The 18,925-nt window shown below is 35.0% G+C and overlaps 2 protein-coding genes and 1 pseudogene across 3 annotated transcripts; 1 reads left to right on the plus strand and 2 right to left on the minus strand.

The window, feature by feature from the left end:
• The first annotated feature begins 308 nt into the window (after positions 1-308).
• LOC145585266 (RING-H2 finger protein ATL7-like) lies at positions 309-6,575 on the plus strand. The gene is made up of 3 exons (XM_081641981.1): positions 309-856; positions 944-1,029; positions 5,827-6,575. Exons 1-3 carry the CDS (start codon positions 545-547, stop codon positions 6,089-6,091), a joined length of 663 nt encoding a protein of 220 aa, XP_081498107.1. The 5' UTR covers positions 309-544; the 3' UTR covers positions 6,092-6,575.
• A 1,348-nt stretch (positions 6,576-7,923) lies between these two features.
• Positions 7,924-10,126, minus strand: LOC145585267 (phytolongin Phyl1.1 pseudogene; annotated as a pseudogene).
• A 1,144-nt stretch (positions 10,127-11,270) lies between these two features.
• LOC145585268 (glycerophosphodiester phosphodiesterase GDPD4-like) lies at positions 11,271-18,096 on the minus strand. 2 transcript variants are annotated; one of them, XR_014100616.1, is made up of 10 exons: positions 17,787-18,096; positions 17,010-17,096; positions 16,717-16,814; positions 15,890-15,950; positions 14,869-14,949; positions 14,579-14,671; positions 13,759-13,848; positions 13,152-13,279; positions 12,594-13,052; positions 11,271-11,890 (listed from the first exon to the last, which is right to left on the minus strand). XR_014100616.1 is itself a non-coding variant. In XM_081641982.1 (9 exons), the coding sequence occupies exons 1-9, from the start codon at positions 17,964-17,966 to the stop codon at positions 12,887-12,889; spliced, it is 984 nt and encodes a 327-aa protein (XP_081498108.1). In that variant the 5' UTR covers positions 17,967-18,096; the 3' UTR covers positions 12,427-12,886. The 2 variants fall into 2 exon arrangements, 1 of the variants encoding a protein (XP_081498108.1); XM_081641982.1 differs by lacking the exon at positions 11,271-11,890 and having other exon boundaries at positions 12,427-13,052.
• Positions 18,097-18,925: the final 829 nt, after the last annotated feature.

The following is an 18,925-nucleotide window of genomic DNA, read 5'->3' on the forward strand; positions in this document are numbered from 1 at the left end:
AATCCAAAAATTGACAACAGATTATTACAAGTAGTACTTGTTTTTAATATCCATATGTACTAATATCAAAATATCTCCCCTTATTTATGAAATATAAACTAGATTAAATTTTTAATACTATGTAATCCAATATAAAATACCGCCTCCTAAGACTTTAATAAAACACCATAAAATAATCCGATTGAATGAGATTTTTGTAGTGTAGCATATCGATATCGCTAATCCGAAAATTGACAATATACTTAGATTAATTATTATATTAAACCTAATATAAAAATATAGGGCATGACTCATACTAGAGATTTGGGAGTTTCGTCATTTTAGAAAATTTGTCTTCATTATTTGACAGATGGAACTGCATGCTACACTCTTCAGATTAATCTTTTCCCGGCATGATTTCATCTGACATCATTATCAAATTACATCATTTTTCTACTATAAATCTGCTTAAATCCTAGGATTTTACAATTTAATTTCTTTTTTTCTTCCCTTTTTCATTGCTTCAAAACCCTAATATCGGACAATTTTAAGGCTTGATCTGTAAATGTCGACTGCAAATGCATCCTACAATGGTAGGAGAAGTAGCAGTAATCGCCGCATTATTGAATCGAATCCAATGGAAAGTGATACGAGCTTGATTACAAGCAACAATGGCGGCGGTGTTAGTGGTAGTAATCCAGAAGCAGTGAAATTGTATGAAGCAATTATATTTTCTGGGCCAATCGTGTTCACATTGATCATCATTTTCTTGTTTTACTTCTTTTATCTTCGAAGGCATAGTGTTGATTGGTCGTCTCTTCGTATGCGAGCTTCTAATTCTGCTGCTGTTGCCGCCGCCGCTTCCGATGCTGTTGTGGTAATGGTTGTTTGTTAGTTGATTGATGGATTTACAAGCATTGTTTATTGATTTGTATGATGAAATATGGTTTGATTTCATTTTTAGGTGGTTGAATTGGGGTTGAAGAAAGAATTTAGGGAGATGCTGCCAATTATTGTGTATAAGGAGAGCTTTTCTGTTAGAGATACACAGTGAGTAATTTCCCTTTTCTTGCATTTTTGTTTTTGTACTAATATGCATTTTTTTTTTAAATTTTAATTTTAATTTCAATTTTTAATAGTAAAAAGTAGTTAGTGTACTAAATTAAGGTAGTGGAGTTTGGTTTATAAAGTGATGGAAGTATTTATGTGATTTTAGAAGTTATTAAAGATGTGGGGATACTGAATTTGGATTAGACAACTGTTCATTGAGACTCAAATTTTCTTGTTGGATAGTGGATAAACAAGATATTATAGTGGGTTTCTTTCCAGGTTACGAAATCTAGAGCGGTTTTTTAAATCTTTCAATTTAGCAATTATGGTTGAAAGTTTGAAACAATTGGGGAACCGGGGCGGCCTTGGACAGGCATGATTTTATGAATCGTAATTGATGAGCTATGTTGCATGGACTCTTCACAAATCACATTACCTCAAGTTTCAGTATGGAGATTTAGCCACTTTGACTAAAAGTTAAATTATGCAAAATTTTCGGAAAATGGTGTAGTAGAGAAAATGTACTGGCGTTGGATGTTTGTTGTAGAGTCCACGTGACATAGCCAGTGTGATGAGATTATGTATTGTATGCGTACTTGGTGAATCTGTGCAATGACATGATTACAGGGACAATGGAGAATAGAACTTTCAAATGTGGAGCAGTTTCAGTCCAAACCTAATGTTGTGCCTGAAGCAACTTGGAGTTGGATTTGTGGTGCCCAAACTGATTCCTTTAGTACTATGTCCTCCATCCCTTCACTTATTTCTGATTAGTGAATTGAGTATATTTTATTTTCTATCATGTTTTCTTTATTCCCTTATGGGAGGAAATGAAGAGAAAGGGAGGGGGATAAATCACCTTGTTTGGATAATGGATTGAGGGACACAAGGGGAGGGAAAGGGAGGGATTCATTTTCCCTCCTCTTTTTACTATCCCTCCAAGATTGGAGAGATTTGGAGGGAAAGTGAAGCTCCACTTTCTCCCTCCCTTTCTTTCCCTTCCCTTCTTCCTATTTCCTTCCCCTCCCTTTCCCTTCTAAATTGTTATCCAAACATGCTGTTAGAGATGCTATTCAGGGTCTTCACTGGTTAGTATGTGCTTGTTTAACTATTGTACCTGGAACCTTTCTAACCTCCCAATAAAATTGGTCAAGAAACAATATAACTATATAAGCCATGCACTCCTATTGCAACTGCAATCATCCAAACTACTACGTCACCAGTGATAAAACCCTAGTTGTCTTATGTAAGATGATCCGTACATATAAGGAAGTTTTTATTCTTTACATTGGGTCACTAATTTTTTTATCAAACCAATCATTAATGGCACATCTCATAGTCTTCCAGCGTGAAATTTGGAGTATGCAATGTTCTGCATTCATATTCAAGGACTTCAATGAATTCAAATGTTCATTAGGTTTTACTCTTAGTCTGTTACTTTATTTTAGGGCCGACTGAATTCAAACTTTCATTAGATTTTATTCTTAGTTTGTACAGACTAAAGAGGAATGACCATCCAACATGGAGAATTATCCAAATTACCCTGCCCCTAACTAGTTTGATCTCTTTAGAATTGCTCCACTTAATTTACTTCCTCCACCCCTGAATATAATAAATAAATGAATTAATGTGATTCAAATAAAATAAAACATTATGAGAGCACTAGCAGCTAAATAAGTGGGGTCATCATTAATCGATATGGCCATTGGTCAACAAACAAGATATTATTTATGCTCCTTCTGTCCCTTTTTGTTCAACATTCTTTCTTTGGATACCCTGAAACGTTTGTTTGCTTTCTAGTTTCTATTGTATACACCCAAATATGGAGTAACATGTTTTCCTTTTCACACATTTCATTATGGTAAGTATCAATTAATGCATGACATAACTCACTTTTACATGTTTAAAATCATCAAAAAATTGCTTTTATCTAAACTAGTTTTGTAGTATTTTTGTTCTTTTTCAGCTTTTGAAACATATTTGAGACAAAGCGAGTAGTAGGATGGATACACTCTTAGTATTACTTGTGTTTGCATCTTATAGCATGCAACTCAATGTCAAATGAGTGCATAAGGCTCCCATTTTTAACATGGTCAAGGGGTTCCTATGTACATAAATAGCATCCCCACAAGCCTACTACAATCTAGATAGCAGTATAGCACGAATTAAGGCCAACTGAAAATGTGTCTAGTTGTTGAATCCAGATAGTTGATCTGGTCCATTATCATCCTAAGTAGAAATTTTGTGTATGGTGTTTTCATCTTGTTAATACTTTGGAATCTTAGATACTATATCGGGATTTATTGAATAATGTCATTAATCTTGAATGAAATAGTAATGATTTATGATCAAATCATCAGATCCCTAATATTTCCTTACATAAATTATGTACTACGTAATTGGTTGGCGTCTTGACGATAGCAAGTGATGTATGATAGAGTGATAGACATACCACTAGTAATATAAAGATATATGGTAAGGTATATGATATATGTAATCTTGTGAAATTGTCATGGTGTGACGAGTGAAAGCTCCAGAATCCAGACAGACAGAGTAGTTAAGATCAATAAACGTATTCAAGATAAGCCATTTTGATTTTCTATAACGTGACACAACTAACTTTGTTTTTCTAATTGCTGGTCTATATATATTTGTCATCAACCAATTTCCTATACATGATCTGTGGGCTAGTCTGGGGCCTAATCATCCCCAAACTGGTCCACATAACTTATGACCTGGATTAGACCATAGGCCAGGTGGGTGGGCTTTTTGTCCCAACAGGCCAAGCTGGTCTTGTGCTTGGTTCTGTTATGCCCACTTGTCACTTGAATTGGTTTGCCTGGTAATGCATCTTTCTTGCCTGTGTTGAATTGCAGCCAGGTTTGACCTGTGAGCTGGTTTGGCTTGGCCGTGCCAAATTCAGAACACATGTCATGCCTACGGTTCACACAATTTTCCTTGAACTCCAAGCAGTGTCATGTTTTCATACATCGTTATATCTTCACTATGTTTGGTTATTTAAAACCCAGTCCCAAGTTTTATACAAGTAATAATTTTTCAAGGATGTTACATAAGATGGGTGATATTGTGGTTTCCTTCAATTAGTTCTATGTATTATTCTTTTTGTTTCTTTGGTTACTTCATTCTTGAAATCTATCAAGTGGTAGCTTTGCTCCTACGTAACTGATGTAAGAGTTATACCTGGGTGCTTGGATGTTAATTGATATACATGTGGTCATCATCTTCAATTTAGAACTACCGTTAAAGCTTGGATTTATTCTACCTTATAATTTAAACTGCTCCATGGGCACTTAAAACAATTCAGTGGTGATTATATTTATCTTGTCAACAACCCGTGGGTTATTCTTTCTTTCCTTATCGAAAATAATTGATCAGTCGATAGAGTAATCTTTGGTCACAGCGAGCTTTTAGAATACGGAGGTGCATATCACTGTGAATTTTTGACCCATCTAACGTTTTAGTTATAGTAACTAAAGAAAGTTATGTCCATGTGTAGGATGTGATTGCTGGGGGGAAAGAATAGGAAAAAAGAATACTCAAATTTGGTTTATATGATTCATTAATCCTATTTAATTGTGAAAATTCTTGTTTTAATTGGTAGAATTGTTTTTGTAAAGCTTTTTGATTTGTTTTTCTTCATGAGTCCTACAATCTGCCCAATTCTCTAAAGATCTTCTCCATCGTCCTTCACCATTGTTGTGAAATCATCTGACTGGTAAAATTCATTTTAAACTTTGTGTACTGTCCCCCCCCCCCCCCCCCCCCCCCCCCACACACACACCCTAAAAATCACTCCCTATGATTCTAATGCAGCTATCTTGTGTGACCTCCATCTAGTCACCATTATGTGTTAAAAGAGGTTTTGATACCCTTACTGATTAAGTTAGAGCATCATACTTTTAAAAGTTTATTTTTTAAAGTTGTAAAGGGATAGTTGATCAAAAAGTCATAGTTCTCTTTCCTGTCAAAAAAAAAGTCATAGTTCTTATAAGGTATTACACTAGGAAAAAGAAGTCCACATAAGTGGTGATTTTGTTTTTTGAGATCCCACATAAAAGGTAGTTATGCGCTAACTTTCCTTGATTTGAGTTGTGTAACGTACCTTGCTTGTTTTTTTTTTTTTTCTTTTTTTTTCTAGAACAAATATCTGCGATATGACTCCTATGAGGCCTTTTTTTTAGTGAAGATTTAGAGTTACTATGTAGGGATTGCTCAGTGTCAGAGTGATACTGGAAAGTGTGAGATGAAGATTTGATTATTTTTGGAGATTTGACATATTTCCATACACCTTGTATATTTTGACGTGGTGATGGTATATGAACGCTTGCCGATACCGGTAAACCATACGCCTTGTATATCTGGATGTGGTGTTGTTATATGAACTCTTGCCAATACTGATATAACTTTAGCTGATATATATCCGTACGCCTTCTATATTTTGACGTGGTGGTGTTTTATGAACTCTTGCCAATACTGATGAATAGCTTCAGCTGATATATTTCCATTCACCTTGTATATTTTGATGTGGTTGTGCTATATGAACTCTTGCCAATACTACTGGTAAATAGATTTTTCTTTGATTGAGTTCTCTCACCTTGTTTTGTTGGTGATCTAGGAACTGAGCTGATCATGTCAGCCTACATTGTCAATTGACTTCTACTCTCTTTCTCTTTATTTTCTTGCATCTCTTTTTTTTTTCTTTTTTTTTTTTTTTCTTCCAGAAAATTTCTGCTTATTTGCACGTATAAATATCTCATTAAATCAACCACATCTCAGATGCTCAGTGTGCTTAGGGGAGTACCAAGCAGAAGATAAGCTTCAACAGATACCTGGGTGTGGTCATACATTTCATTTGTACTGCATCGACCTTTGGCTAGCCACTCATACCACCTGTCCACTCTGTCGCCTTTCCCTTATCAGTTCATCCAAAACCCCACCAGCCTCGGAGTCTGAGAGTAACGATCAGACTGATAGTAGTAGATCTGAAGACTCAGAGAATGTAGATGATACCCTTCGGCTAAGCAGAGTGCAGGTTTTGTGATTTAGCTCTCCTTTATGGGAGAAACAGGAATGTGTGAGATGATTTTAAAGAAGGTAGGAACCTGTACAGGGAAGACAGAAATCTAGGATACGAGATGGCTGTAGGTAAATCTTATCAGCAATCTCATTGCTTCTTGTTGTGTTTTGGATGAGTTCGGCTGTATTGGAACATTTGCCTGAATTTAAGTGAGCAAGAAAGGGTTTCCTATGAAATTGATATCATGTGAACTCTTATGTCAGTGTTGAATCAAATGGCATTGTATCCTGCGAGTGTGTTTATCAACCGAGGAACCTGCACTTGTCCAGACTCCAAAGAGAGATATTGATTGTGTTGTCTCGTTGTATGTGTGTAGAAGTATGTAAAACTAGTAAGCTATTTAAATTATCTCCTATAGTTGCTTGTAGTAAAATTATGTAAAATTATTATATATTTTTTTTAATCAATGTTTTCATGTGTATAAAACATGGGAAAGAAGATTAGTCAATGCTGCTAAGGTTTTGTCATGGCAATCAGACAATCAGAAGATTCTAATCTGGAGTTGAGAGGAGGATTGAACGTCGAACTTAGTAAGAACGATCATAAATTTAACATTAAATTGTTCTCGTATAAGGCCTTAGATTTTATTAAAATAAAATAAGTTTAGACACACTGTGTTTAATTTAGACAATTTCGGATAATGAGTTTTTTTCCAAATTAATTTATGCACAAATAAGTTTAATAAAATCTAATTTTAATATACTTTGTAACGGTTGTTAAAACAAAATGTATAAGCCTGGTTTGTCTCGTGTAACATTTGAGAATTTGCATGAAGCTAGAATATACTTCCTCCCATATTCTTTTATTTACATTACAAGGTAGCCCCTATTCGTTAACGTTTACATCGATCTCTTTAAAAGTGCAAGATGTTATGTAGCAAGTAAAAGAAAACGAAGGATGTAACAAAGTTCCATAGCTACTTAATTCACATATTACGTATACGAATTCTTATCTGTAGAATGTATGCACCGAGAACTTGTATGCTACTCTTATTATACAAGCGTGGTCTCTTCTATAACCTGGCCTTATGAGCTGTAGCACCTCCAACCACTTATCAACCTCTTTTAAGGCATGGTAGGACTGTTGGAGTGTTGTCTGAGTTGTCTCATTTAAACAACAGCAGATCATGTCTGACTCAACCAAAATTAAGCCGGGATTGGGTTGCCATTTGCCAATCTGATTGCTCAAACCATTATTTGAGGCTGTGTATCTATGCTTCACGAGCAATTTTTTCTTCGTCCTGGTTTTGGTTTAAAGCCCAACCTTGCTCGGCTGGGTTTCTTCCTGTTAGAAATTTCTCGACCAAAAACCATAGCCAAACTCCTGATATCCTCTCAAACTATAAGAAAATGCCTCTAAGTAATTAAGTATACTGACCAATGTTTGAGCTTATCAGGAAACCAAATTAAATTGTAACAGAGAAGGAACTACACTAACGTATAGTATATGAACTCATGCATCAGTCAAAAGTCGTATGAACTCATGCATCAATCAAACGTCGTATGAACTCATGCATCAACCAAACATCTCACATTGTTGAACTCGATCCAACCAATGTTCCAACTACTGCTCTAGTGCTCTGCTTATGTCCTTTGGTCCATTTCAAATAAAGTCTTACTTGACCATTATCACTTCATGCATCAATTTACCAAAATATACTACAGTAATATGGATTCGTTCTTTTTCTTCATAATACGTGTATTTATATTTTACTAATTTTAGTGTATGGTAAATCAGATGGGCTTAATTGACAAGAGTAAGAGGAAAGTATAAAGAATTATTTTTAACCATCGAACTTGAATGTAAAAAGGTCTTACTCACTATTCATAGGCTCTTGTGATGCATATTAAACTCAAAGCTAATCTAGAACAAGTCTAACTGCCTCACAATTACACTAAACCTTGGTCTCACAGAAACACAGTCTTCAACAACAAAGCCTTAGTCGCAAAATGATTTGGGGAGTCACTGTCACCAATCATCAGAAAGTTAATACAATGATACCTACCAGTTATCATGAAGCTTTTTTACCAAGAAAGAGAGCTACATATGTATATCATCCCCCAAAAAAAAAGTACAAAATGATACTATATTGTACTACTAAGAACAAGTGTTTAATGCAAAACCAGTTCACAAGAATAACATGAGTATGAGCTAACAAAGGTTATGTGGCCAAAGTAATTGACCCTTGAGCTTATGCCTAAGTGCCCTTCCGTTAACAATACCAGGTCTGTGAACCTGGATCAGGCTTGAAAACAACCCAAACAACTTAAATAAGTAAAACTGTTGGATTTCAATTTCAACTAAGAAGCAGGAAATGCTGAGAGCTCAAGTATCGAGTAATCCTGTTAAATAATATGATAGCTTACAGCTCATGTAACATTCGAGTTCTGAAACTATAGACCTGTACACATATTCTAGCACTGAATGCTACAGAATAGGAATGTTTACGCCACAGGCTAAAAAAGTAACTGCTATACATACTCCAGAATCCTGTAAAATGATGGTTATTGGAACTATGTCCTCCAATATCCATAACATTTTTAAAAAAAAAATTACTCAACGACGAACACACTGAAGACCCTGACAAATCAGCAGCCAAACTAGAAACAATATAATGCATACTGCAGCATCAACGATAAGAACTAACCGTACTAGGCGACACCATTTTCTTCTTGAGGTTTGGGACCTCAGCCTCATGGAAGAGCTCATATCCTTGTGCAATGCCAATGGAGAAACTGTTGCACCTGCAGGATTAGAGTCTGAATCACCCCTGTGCCCTCGGTCTGTAGACCTGCGGCTTTCTTCAAGCTCAATACCTCTCATGGCAATCATGTGATGATCCTTAACTTTCTTGTCTTGCTTAAAGGGCTTACTAGTACCTAACAAAGGCGCCTTAGTAGAAGTTGCAACTTCCACCACCTCCCCATAATACGAAACACAAGGAGATGAAGATGTGTTCGCACTACCACCATTTGCTCCGGTTTGTGAAACATTTTGTAAGGAGGTAATCAATTGACGAATCACAGGAACCAATTGTTCCTGTAAGTTAACATTGGAAGCACCCCCCTTCCGACCACCCGAACCCTTCTTGGCAATCTTCTTAAACTCGATCCTAACATGCTCTAAGAAACGGAGAAGGGCAGGATTTCTAATACCCCTATTGGCAATGGCAAAATAAACATATCCCTCTTCCATCAAAAACATAAAAGTCCTCTTACTCATGGTCTGAGAATACCATCTATGGCATAGAGGAGCTTTTTCCAGACACAACGCCGCCAATTTCTCGATTTCATCGTCTCCTCCACTGTATGCCTGTAATATCCTACCCCCTTTCGCAACACAACAATAATGCACAAAACCCTTTTCCATGGAACCCATCAATTAGCATTTACAGTACTCAATTCCAGTCCAATTAAGCAAGAATCTTGATTCGAATAAAGTAGAATTGAACCAAATCTTCAATTAACGAAGCAAATACTAAGCAGAAAGCAATAATTTCATCGGCAAGTAACTCAAAAGCATCCAAAAAATACCAGAACAATTCCAACGCAAAATCTTCAAACTCTAGAAAAAAGTCAGTCATGATTCATCCCTAACATAGTGAATCAATTCCCACATCATAACCTAATTGAAACTCAATAAAAATTCGTTCTTTTGGATTAAGTATTACCAACAAACAAATCCCATCAAAATACAGGAAATTCAATGGCGAAGTTGTCAAGAATACTGAAAAACTTATACAAAAATTTCGAAGAATGAACTTACTGAAGTAGAAGGAAGGAATAATTCTAGTGAAAGCAAGCAGAATTGCGTGTAAAAGCACCTTCTTGGAAAGCTTCCATGGTGGTAGACCTGGTCACAGGAGGGAAATTGGAAGGCAGTTTATGGGAAAGCAGTATCAGCAAAAATGTAATGATGGGGTAACTGATTTGTTCATAATTTATGGGTTGACGCGGTGTCTTGCCGGGTCAGCTTTCTTCTCCTGCTGAGAGAGCTGGCTGCTCCCCTCCTCATCTTTAAGGTGACAAATGGGTTATTCGGATCAACGGATCAGATTTGGTGTATTTTAATCTGTTTCAAACCTTATTAGGGTGAGATTAAACTATTCGGTTTAAATTGCTCATGTAACTTAATTTGTTACTTCGTATGATACCAATGAGATTATGAAAATTAATGATTAGTGTAAAACAGGTCACATGTTCAAATTCTCCCATTCTCATTCGTTATTTGTATTGTCACTGATTTGGATTGAAAAAGGTTGTTTTGGTATAATCAAATTCAATTCTATTAATACTAGGTGGGGTCGAGTGCATTCAGATTTTGATGAAAAATTACACTATCTAATTCAATTTATAGTTTTAGAGTTTGGAAAAATCACTTAGATCAAGTCATTAGTTGGTCAGTTTTTGCAAAGTGTTTTGTTTTCTTTTCAATGAAAATAATGTTTGTTATTGGAAGAAAAAGAACCTCATGCTTAGAGTAGATCGTTTCAAGTCGGTCGATTTACTAATGAGCATTTTTATCTTAATTTATACGAATAGAGAGTATATTTTGTTTTTGCCTTCCATTTGAGACTACTTCCAATTCTTCATATACTCCATATTTGTCACACTTTCTTCTTCCTAGTTTACACGATTTATGACCAAATCTCTTTGAAATATTATCTTCTTCCCCTTTTTTTTAAGGGTGAAATTTACACTAACATGCAATATGATATGACTCAATAGTTAAGTGTTTAGTGATATACATTGAGATCTCAAGTTCAAATCATACATGAACTAAACCTTTTTTAAAAAAAATATGAAACATATAATGTAGATATTCACTTTTTGTGGAAAATGTGCCATGTCTATTACTCCGAATTACAATGTGAATTTGTGCAGTAAAAGTCAATGGAAAAAAATAATAAACAAATACTAAATATATATACAATAGATATGATTCTTCATGATGCTCTATTACCCCTCTTTTCATACATTTTCCCCCAAATTTGCTATTTATTGCAAAATCTCCAAACTTAATTATTAAAAACACTAAATCCTTCCTGCCCCTAATTTGACTACTTCATTATATGCTTGAAAGTTGAAACCTTGCCTGATTCAAAACCTAAACAACCCCAATTATAATTTATTGTGGACTCATGGTGGATTAAAATATAGTCCAATACTTGTACACTTCCTTTTATGACCATATCAGCTAAAATATCTGAATTGATAAATTACCATTTCTTTAACTTCAAACATCCTTTCAACAAAATAAAATAAAATAAAATAAAATAAAATAAAAACTATTTAACTTCAAACAAGTTGAATATAACAAGTATAATTGCATACAATTTTGCCACATGTTAATTAGAATGCATAATCAATCAATCAATCAAAACCTTAATCCCATATGGGGTTGGCTACATGAACCAAATATGATTATTCCGTGTGGTCGTCCACAAAAATCTTCCTCCTCCATCCCTTACGCTCCAATACTTCATCCTCACGCAAGTCCATATACTTCATATCCTTCTTAACTCCTTCCAACCAAGTCATTTTTAGTCTTCCTCATTTAACCCCTCCATGGTCCCACCCTTCCACTCTTCGCACTGGTACACCCTCGATTTCCGTCTCACATGCCCAAACCAACGCTGACGATTTTCCCTTAGTTTGTCTCCAATGCTTGCCACGCCTACTTTCTTGCGGATAATCTCATTTCTGATTTTATCGCTTAGAGTGTTCTCACACATCCATGAAAAAGAATTCCAAATGCTTGTACCTTATAGTCACGTTCGAATAGTTGCCTCAATTAAGTTCTTTCCCAGAAAGTTCAGTAGAAAAAAAAACAAGCCATAAGAAGATAATTGGAATTTGCTCCATATTAGGCATACTAACACATTAAACTCGAATACATGTCGCAAATGGTTGTAGTGATGTCATGACATATATTTAACAAAATTATTTAGGAGATTTTGTAATCAACTTCCACTTGCTATTACCATGTTTCATGTCTTGATGACGTTTCATAACAACTTAACAAATCACAATTCACAACATCAATACACTAAGATTTTATATGCTTTCATGCATCATCATTTTTAACTTTCTATACTTTAGACTTTGACCATCGTAATTTTTTCACCTATAAACAAGTTAGCTGATTTGACTTTGAATTGAACCTGAATAGCCTAATCTTAGCCTTTTACACTAGAAATATCTAATGGTTTTTCATCCAAAAACATTTTCTTTAGGTTTAATAACACAGATGTTAAGTCCGTAAAGTACATCTTATAAGCTAGGAGTAATCTTTTTGGAAAATAAAAGAGTTACTTCGTATATTTTATAAATATGTATAACTTTGATCGTATTATAATTGTTCGTACACAATAATGCCAGTCTCAGTCAAGGAAACATTAGGAGCCTATATAGGGAGCAAACGAGAACCTACTGCATCTATTGTAATTAAGTAGAGCCTTCCTTACCGACATGAACTAGACAACCACCAAAAAAAAACAAGCCATCTGAATCCCTGCTGTTAGTATACTTCTGTACTCCCTGTGCAATCTCCAATCTGTTTGTAATTAATAAGTGCCAACATTCTGGCACTCTAGAATTGATCTGAATATAAGCTGGCGTTGAATAACACAACTAGAGTTGATGCTAGTAGAATCTTTAATCAACTGAAGTGTTGAGCCAACCTGATTACTCAAGTAATATGTGGTGTTGTGGTCTTTATCTGCTCAGGCAGAATCAACAGGAAGACACAACAGCATCATCAGAGCAAAGAAAAGCCTTCCTCTAGACACAGAGTTCTAGTGTCTAGCATGAGTTGCTGAAGAAGAGCTGGATTACTGGTGACAACAGCATCAACACTATTAATTAACATATCCTGCATCGAAACCATGTCATCCACCGTCCAAGCATAGATTTTTTTGTTTCTCCTGCCAAACCGATACAGTATTAGTCCAGCAATAAGGGCATAATTGTATGTACAAGGCGGTTGTGTAAAGTTGACCAACAAAACTTGTCAACATGCTTACCAGTGAAGGATTTGGACAAGCTTTTCATCAATTAGTGGATGGTAAACCCCAACAATTCCTGCCCTTTTCATCCTCAGCAAATTGGATCGAAACCCAGTTTTTGGATCTTTCATAACGATATAACCAACCTACAGAACACCACAAGATGACATCAAAATATGACCTATGACATAGATAAGAAAAGGGCCTTAAAAGGCTAACAGAAGGAATGGCTCAAACAACAATAATGGATGTTAAATGACTAAAGCTGTTTAGAATAGTCAGAAAATTTGTGAAATTGTGAAGAGCAATCTTTTAAGGAAATGTTCAGCAAGAACAATTATTCAATAGTGATTACTCTACCCAAACTCTAAACAGGACCATGACTTGCAGGAATAGCTTCTAAGAACAAATAGCCAGCATGCACCACAAGCAAAATAAATATGCTTACCTACCAAATTACTGACCAGTGTGCCATTAATTGCCACCAGATTACATAAGCATAGAAAAAGCATATTGATCTTTTCTTTAACAAATTCATGAAAAACAGATATGAAAACACAAGCATTCATAATTAGAACAGGTCCTATAGAGAAAATGATTTTACAAGAACAAAATAGATGTTTACCGTAGTGTTTGGGGAGAGTCTTATAATTTCCCTCACTAAAGTGTCACTTTTTGCCCATATAATGCAATTCGCACAATGTGTTCTCCTTACCTGTAAGTATACAGTAGATACTTCAAGGTTAATGTAGAGAACAGGAGCTACAGCTGAGAACTGTAAAAAGAATACACTTGCAAATTGAGGATATCAAGTGATAATCAACTAGAGAACAACCAAAATAAAAACCTCCCAGTGTTCAACTTAATTGTGCTTATTTCAGTTCTCGTATTTAAGTGACTTGATATTGTAACTCTTCCTCTCCCAACAGCAACAAAAAGCTCAGAAATACATTGAAATATATCAGAAGTCTAAATAAAGTGGGGACGGAATGAATCAGACCAGACAAGATCAAAACTTCTTAATCCATATACTTATTAAGTTGTTATTATATATCATTAAGTGCATATGAATAAAAAATCAGGAAGATTAGATATATGGTTAATATGCATAGCGGGTCTAAAAATACAGTCAATGCTTACACAGACCAAGACATTAGACCTAATCAGATCAAATCAGATTAGACCAAACATTAATAAAATCGAACTAAAACACATTTTCTTTCAAGTGTAGAGAACTAATTTTGTATTTTTTAACATGTCAAACTCATCAGTGACCCTTAAGAGTTCATGAACAAAAATAGAATATGATTTTGGGGATAAATTCACTTTTTTCAGAAATTCATACAGCAATAAGCCAATAACATAGATGTTCAGTTGAAAGAAAGAAAGAAAGGATTACACTCAAGATAGGACAAAGCATACTACAATAGAAACATCAAACTTACAACAGCTAAAATTTTCTCGACAAGACCTTTTTCATATAATGGAGGCCCAACTTTTGCATCAAGGATGACTTGCCGTACTGAACCTGACACCAACTGATAAGAACAGCAACCAGGAGTCAGCCAGAAATAATTGCACTATAATCTGGAAATAATTTCTCACAAACAGTATTAACAAATAATGTGATGTGTACAAGAATAAGAAAAGTTCATAAACAAAGATATAAGCTACAAAAAAATCCAATAGTTGCTAAATAGCATGAAAGCAGTACAAGTAACGAGATTTGATATACCCTTAAAGCATCTTCAAGCGTAGGAACTTTCTGATCATCAAGAACTTTTGGAAATTGAAGTGCTGCATCCAGTTCATTAATCTACATGCAAAAGTTAAAGATATTATTGCATTACCAACAAGTCAAATTCTATTTTAAAATTGCAAAAAGGTGGATAAGCATATTCAACAGAAAATACCAAAATCTACATGTTTTAGAATCTAAGCAAGGAGACTTAATTATTGAATCTTGATCTCACAATTGATACAAAAAATAGATATAATAACCCTGCACCATTTCAAACTAAGTTTCCTCAAGGCTTAGTGCCAAAGAGATCAATAAGAAGTCAATCACAAAATGACAAAGCAAAGAAATATAAATTTGCCGACAATAACTACGACATTAACCAAGCTCCCTTCACTCATAACTGTTTTTTTCATACAAGTACTCAGCAACCTGGCAAGAAAAATATAATAGAAATTTTATAATTTTATACATCCTATCTATGTAACCCAAAGTCCCAAACTCTTCATTTCACCTCAACATTCTTAAGTACCGGTGTTTGATCTTTGACACTCCGACAGAGACCCGTGGCATTTTCATATAGGAATTTGGATCAGAAATATTGAAAGCTTAAATAAAATAGTTGAGTCTAATTCTTGGATATACACCCATGTTGAAACAAGTACCCAGATCAGAGTAATAAACAAGAAAAATAATCATGCTTCCATGTGAGTTTAATCCATACAGAAAATGGGGAAACAACCAGGATTTGTGCAGCGATTTGGTTTACTGGGATAGAAGGTATGCAACAAAAGGGTGTCGCTTGTCTTCCTTAAATTGAAGACTGACATCCAGGAAGGAATATTAGTAGTATACCATATAATTATATAAGCAACAAATATAGTTTTCCAATCAAGATGATGACTTGCAACTCACAAGGAATTTGTGTGTGTGCATGTATGAGTGTAAGAAAGCAAACCGAGTGGCTTAGAATTCTTACGGTGACAATTAGAACTAACAAGTAAACAAAGATACTCACTTCTTTCATACTCAAGTAGCCCACTCTAGAAGTATGATTTCCAGATATCCGCTGCAACTCCCTGTCTATGTCAAATTTGAATCAATCTCCAAAAACTTCAAAACCATAACTTTATCACTTCAATAATTGACAATTTCCAAAATAGTGTCATTCTAGAGAATTTCTTACAAAATGAATGCTAATCTTACTCCCCTTTACTTGGTCTCCCTCCACTTCTACAATGACCCCTCTCAAAGGACTCAACAAATTTGTGTGCTACAAGTGAGAAGTGACATATTTGTGAGGAGTGACATCTTTTACTCAAAAATGCTGACATCAGCAAAAAATTCTCTGAGATGAGCCAATAAATTGAGTAAAAAGGGGCATTCACATTAAAAATTCCTTAATGGGCTGACCTTAATTGTTGGATAATTCTTAATTTCTTATCCCTTATATCCTTCCCAATTCCAACAATGAAACTCTACAAGTGGAGAATGCTGAACCTAGCCACACAACCAAATAAATTTGATAAAGCCATAGTTGCACATAAAGAAAATCTAGATTACTCCCACTGTCCTTTTTTATATAATAGGGTTTGGCACCAAAATTAAGGCAATTGCTATCAATGAAGTGTTATTGCACTGTGTTTTGTAGCGTTCCATAACTTCAAATTTCTTCTCTCTTACCCCGATACCCTCCACATCTCTCAGTTGCATGCCTAACTGGAAAAATGTGTTGGAATTCTGATGATAGTTTAATAGGCACTCCATCAAACAATAGTAATGCCAAAAATGAAAGCAAAGAAACATCATGAAGAGTTTGACAAATAAGTTGATAGCTTAATATACCTGTCATGCAGTGCAAAAAGAACCCCATCAGCTGAACAAGAAACATCAATTTCAATGCAGTCTACTCGAGAACGAAGCGCGCTGTGGTAGGCAGCCACCTGTAATCACCATCGAATAGAATTGCATTTAATCTTAATAGATCTTTTACACTGGGATTCCTACAAGTTTTCTGTTATGGAGAGGGGTGTGTTTGGGTTTTTTTTTTTTTGGGGGGGGGGGGGTATTTTAGGCAACAAGAACTTCAAAAAGTCGACCCTAGAGATCTGTAAAAGGCAATAAATAAGCAATCATACCGTATTAGGGAAAGCATTGGTCGAGTCACCACCATGAGCACAAACAAGAGGTGGGTGTCTCATCCAACCACAATTCTTCATTTGAATCTACAAAAACTCAATGTAAAGGATCTAGTCATACACCAACATTGAGAATAACGAGGCTCATCTAATATGAAATGCCACGCATCAAACTTCCACACTAGATAAAGATTAAAGATAATACTTTGAGATACTAAGCCATTATAAACTTGAAATTTGTATGCAATAAAAGTGAGGTAATGTAAGTGAAAAGCATGAAAATGGGGAAATCTTAAACATGACAATGGGTTTATATGAGCAAGAGGAGTTCTTAACCTCCTACCCTTTTAATGTACCACTGCAAATTGCTTAATGTTAATTGCATATGAACTCTATCACTCTATAGAGGAAGATTAAGACCAAGCAAATGTTTACAACAATTTCCATTATACAGTATACACCTGAATGCATCGTGCACCAGGTTTTTTTTTCAATGAACATAACAAAAGACATGGTACTCCCGAGTGTATAATAGACACCTCAATTAAGCAGCAAAAATCAAAACTTTTCCAACCTAGCTTTGAACCAAGTATAACCATACATAAATCACAGTCAATAAAGCAACTTTCAATAGGATAACATTGAAGATGATCCAAAAAAAAAACAATTGATCATTTATAAATTGGGTTTGATTCATTTAATAAGATTCATTCAGCATCAAAAATTCACCAAAAAAGCTATTTCAAAAGAGCAGCAAGTAAAGGTGAAAATGGGTACCTGATAAAAGCGTCTAAGACGAAAGTGGAAGAAGATAGGAGGAGCAAGAGCAATGACAGCAAGCAGCATTATAAGATTCCGGTGGTTTCCGGCGAGTCTCCGCCATGTACGACTCCAATTGAAGTTTGAATCTTCTTTCCGCCACCCGGTTTGTAGCAGCCGCTGTTGTCTCCGCCTCATCGCCGCCGTGTAGTCAGGATTCCGGATTTGCCGGACTTATAAAGCGGTGATTGCTTTGTGTGAGGTCCACTGTAATTATGTTTTAGCTTTAGAGGAGATGGTTTAATGGTGGGGAGATGGTTCAATTAAAGCTGATTGTGACTCATGTTATGTTTACTTTCACCTGACCTTCTATGTAGATACGGAGTTAGCTTTACAGGTTTGGTTCATCGCTTCAAAGAGGAATTAAATTGAACTAGACTGAATTGAATATTGAAATACTTCTTCCGTTTTTAAATACTTGCTCTATTTCTTCATGTGCGGAATTTTAAGATAAATTGAAAAAATGAATAAAATATAGAGATATAGTGGGGTAGGTGGAAGAATATAAAATTGTAAAAAGTAAAAGTAGTGGAGAGAATTGGAGGAGAGAGAATATGAAATTAATAAAATATAATTTATGTTAGGTTCACTAGATGAAAGAAATGAAATAATCATTATAAAAGCTTTTCAAATAAGGAAATGGAGCAAATGTTTAAAAATGACCGAAAAATGAAAGTGGAACAAGTATTTTAAAACGGAGGGAATATTAACACTTCTTTGGTTCTTTTAACTGACATATCGGCAGTGGAAAAATTATTTTGATCCCAAGATCGATTTTCAACATCCGCCCTTATGAAAATTGAAATTGGAATCATAATCCAACTGGTCCAAAATACATACCGAAGAAATCTTACACTTCGTTTAATAAGATTACTAAAGTAAAAAGATAAGCAACTAATCACAATCTAATATATGTTGTATTTTGAATTATGTTCTAATCCCCCTGGCATATGTTACACGTCAAAGGAAAATATTAATCATTTACGGTAATTCAGTCTTATAAATAAAAGGAAAATTTGTCAAAAAAAACCTTTTAAATGCCTCCTTTTGTAAGAAAAAACCTTTTAAAAGGATCTTTGTTAAAAAAAAAAAAAAAA

The sequence above is a fragment of the Chenopodium album genome, chromosome 16 (assembly GCF_948465745.1).
Source record: "Chenopodium album chromosome 16, dcCheAlbu1.1, whole genome shotgun sequence".
In the NCBI taxonomy this organism is placed as follows: domain Eukaryota; kingdom Viridiplantae; phylum Streptophyta; class Magnoliopsida; order Caryophyllales; family Amaranthaceae; genus Chenopodium; species Chenopodium album.

Bases quoted from the DNA above. Each gene is read 5' to 3' on its own strand.
- LOC145585266 (XM_081641981.1), top strand. From the start codon at position 545: ATGTCGACTGCAAATGCATCCTACAATGGTAGGAGAAGTAGCAGTAAT. The intron at 857-943 runs GTAATGGTTGTT...TTTCATTTTTAG, and splicing joins CCGCTTCCGATGCTGTTGTG to GTGGTTGAATTGGGGTTGAA. The intron at 1,030-5,826 runs GTGAGTAATTTC...ACCACATCTCAG, and splicing joins TTTTCTGTTAGAGATACACA to ATGCTCAGTGTGCTTAGGGG.
- LOC145585268 (XM_081641982.1), bottom strand. From the start codon at position 17,966: ATGAGGCGGAGACAACAGCGGCTGCTACAAACCGGGTGGCGGAAAGAA. The intron at 16,815-17,009 runs GTATGATTGCTT...TGGTGATTACAG, and splicing joins CCAATGCTTTCCCTAATACG to GTGGCTGCCTACCACAGCGC. The intron at 14,672-14,868 runs GTATATCAAATC...TGTTCTTATCAG, and splicing joins CGCTTGAAGATGCTTTAAGG to TTGGTGTCAGGTTCAGTACG.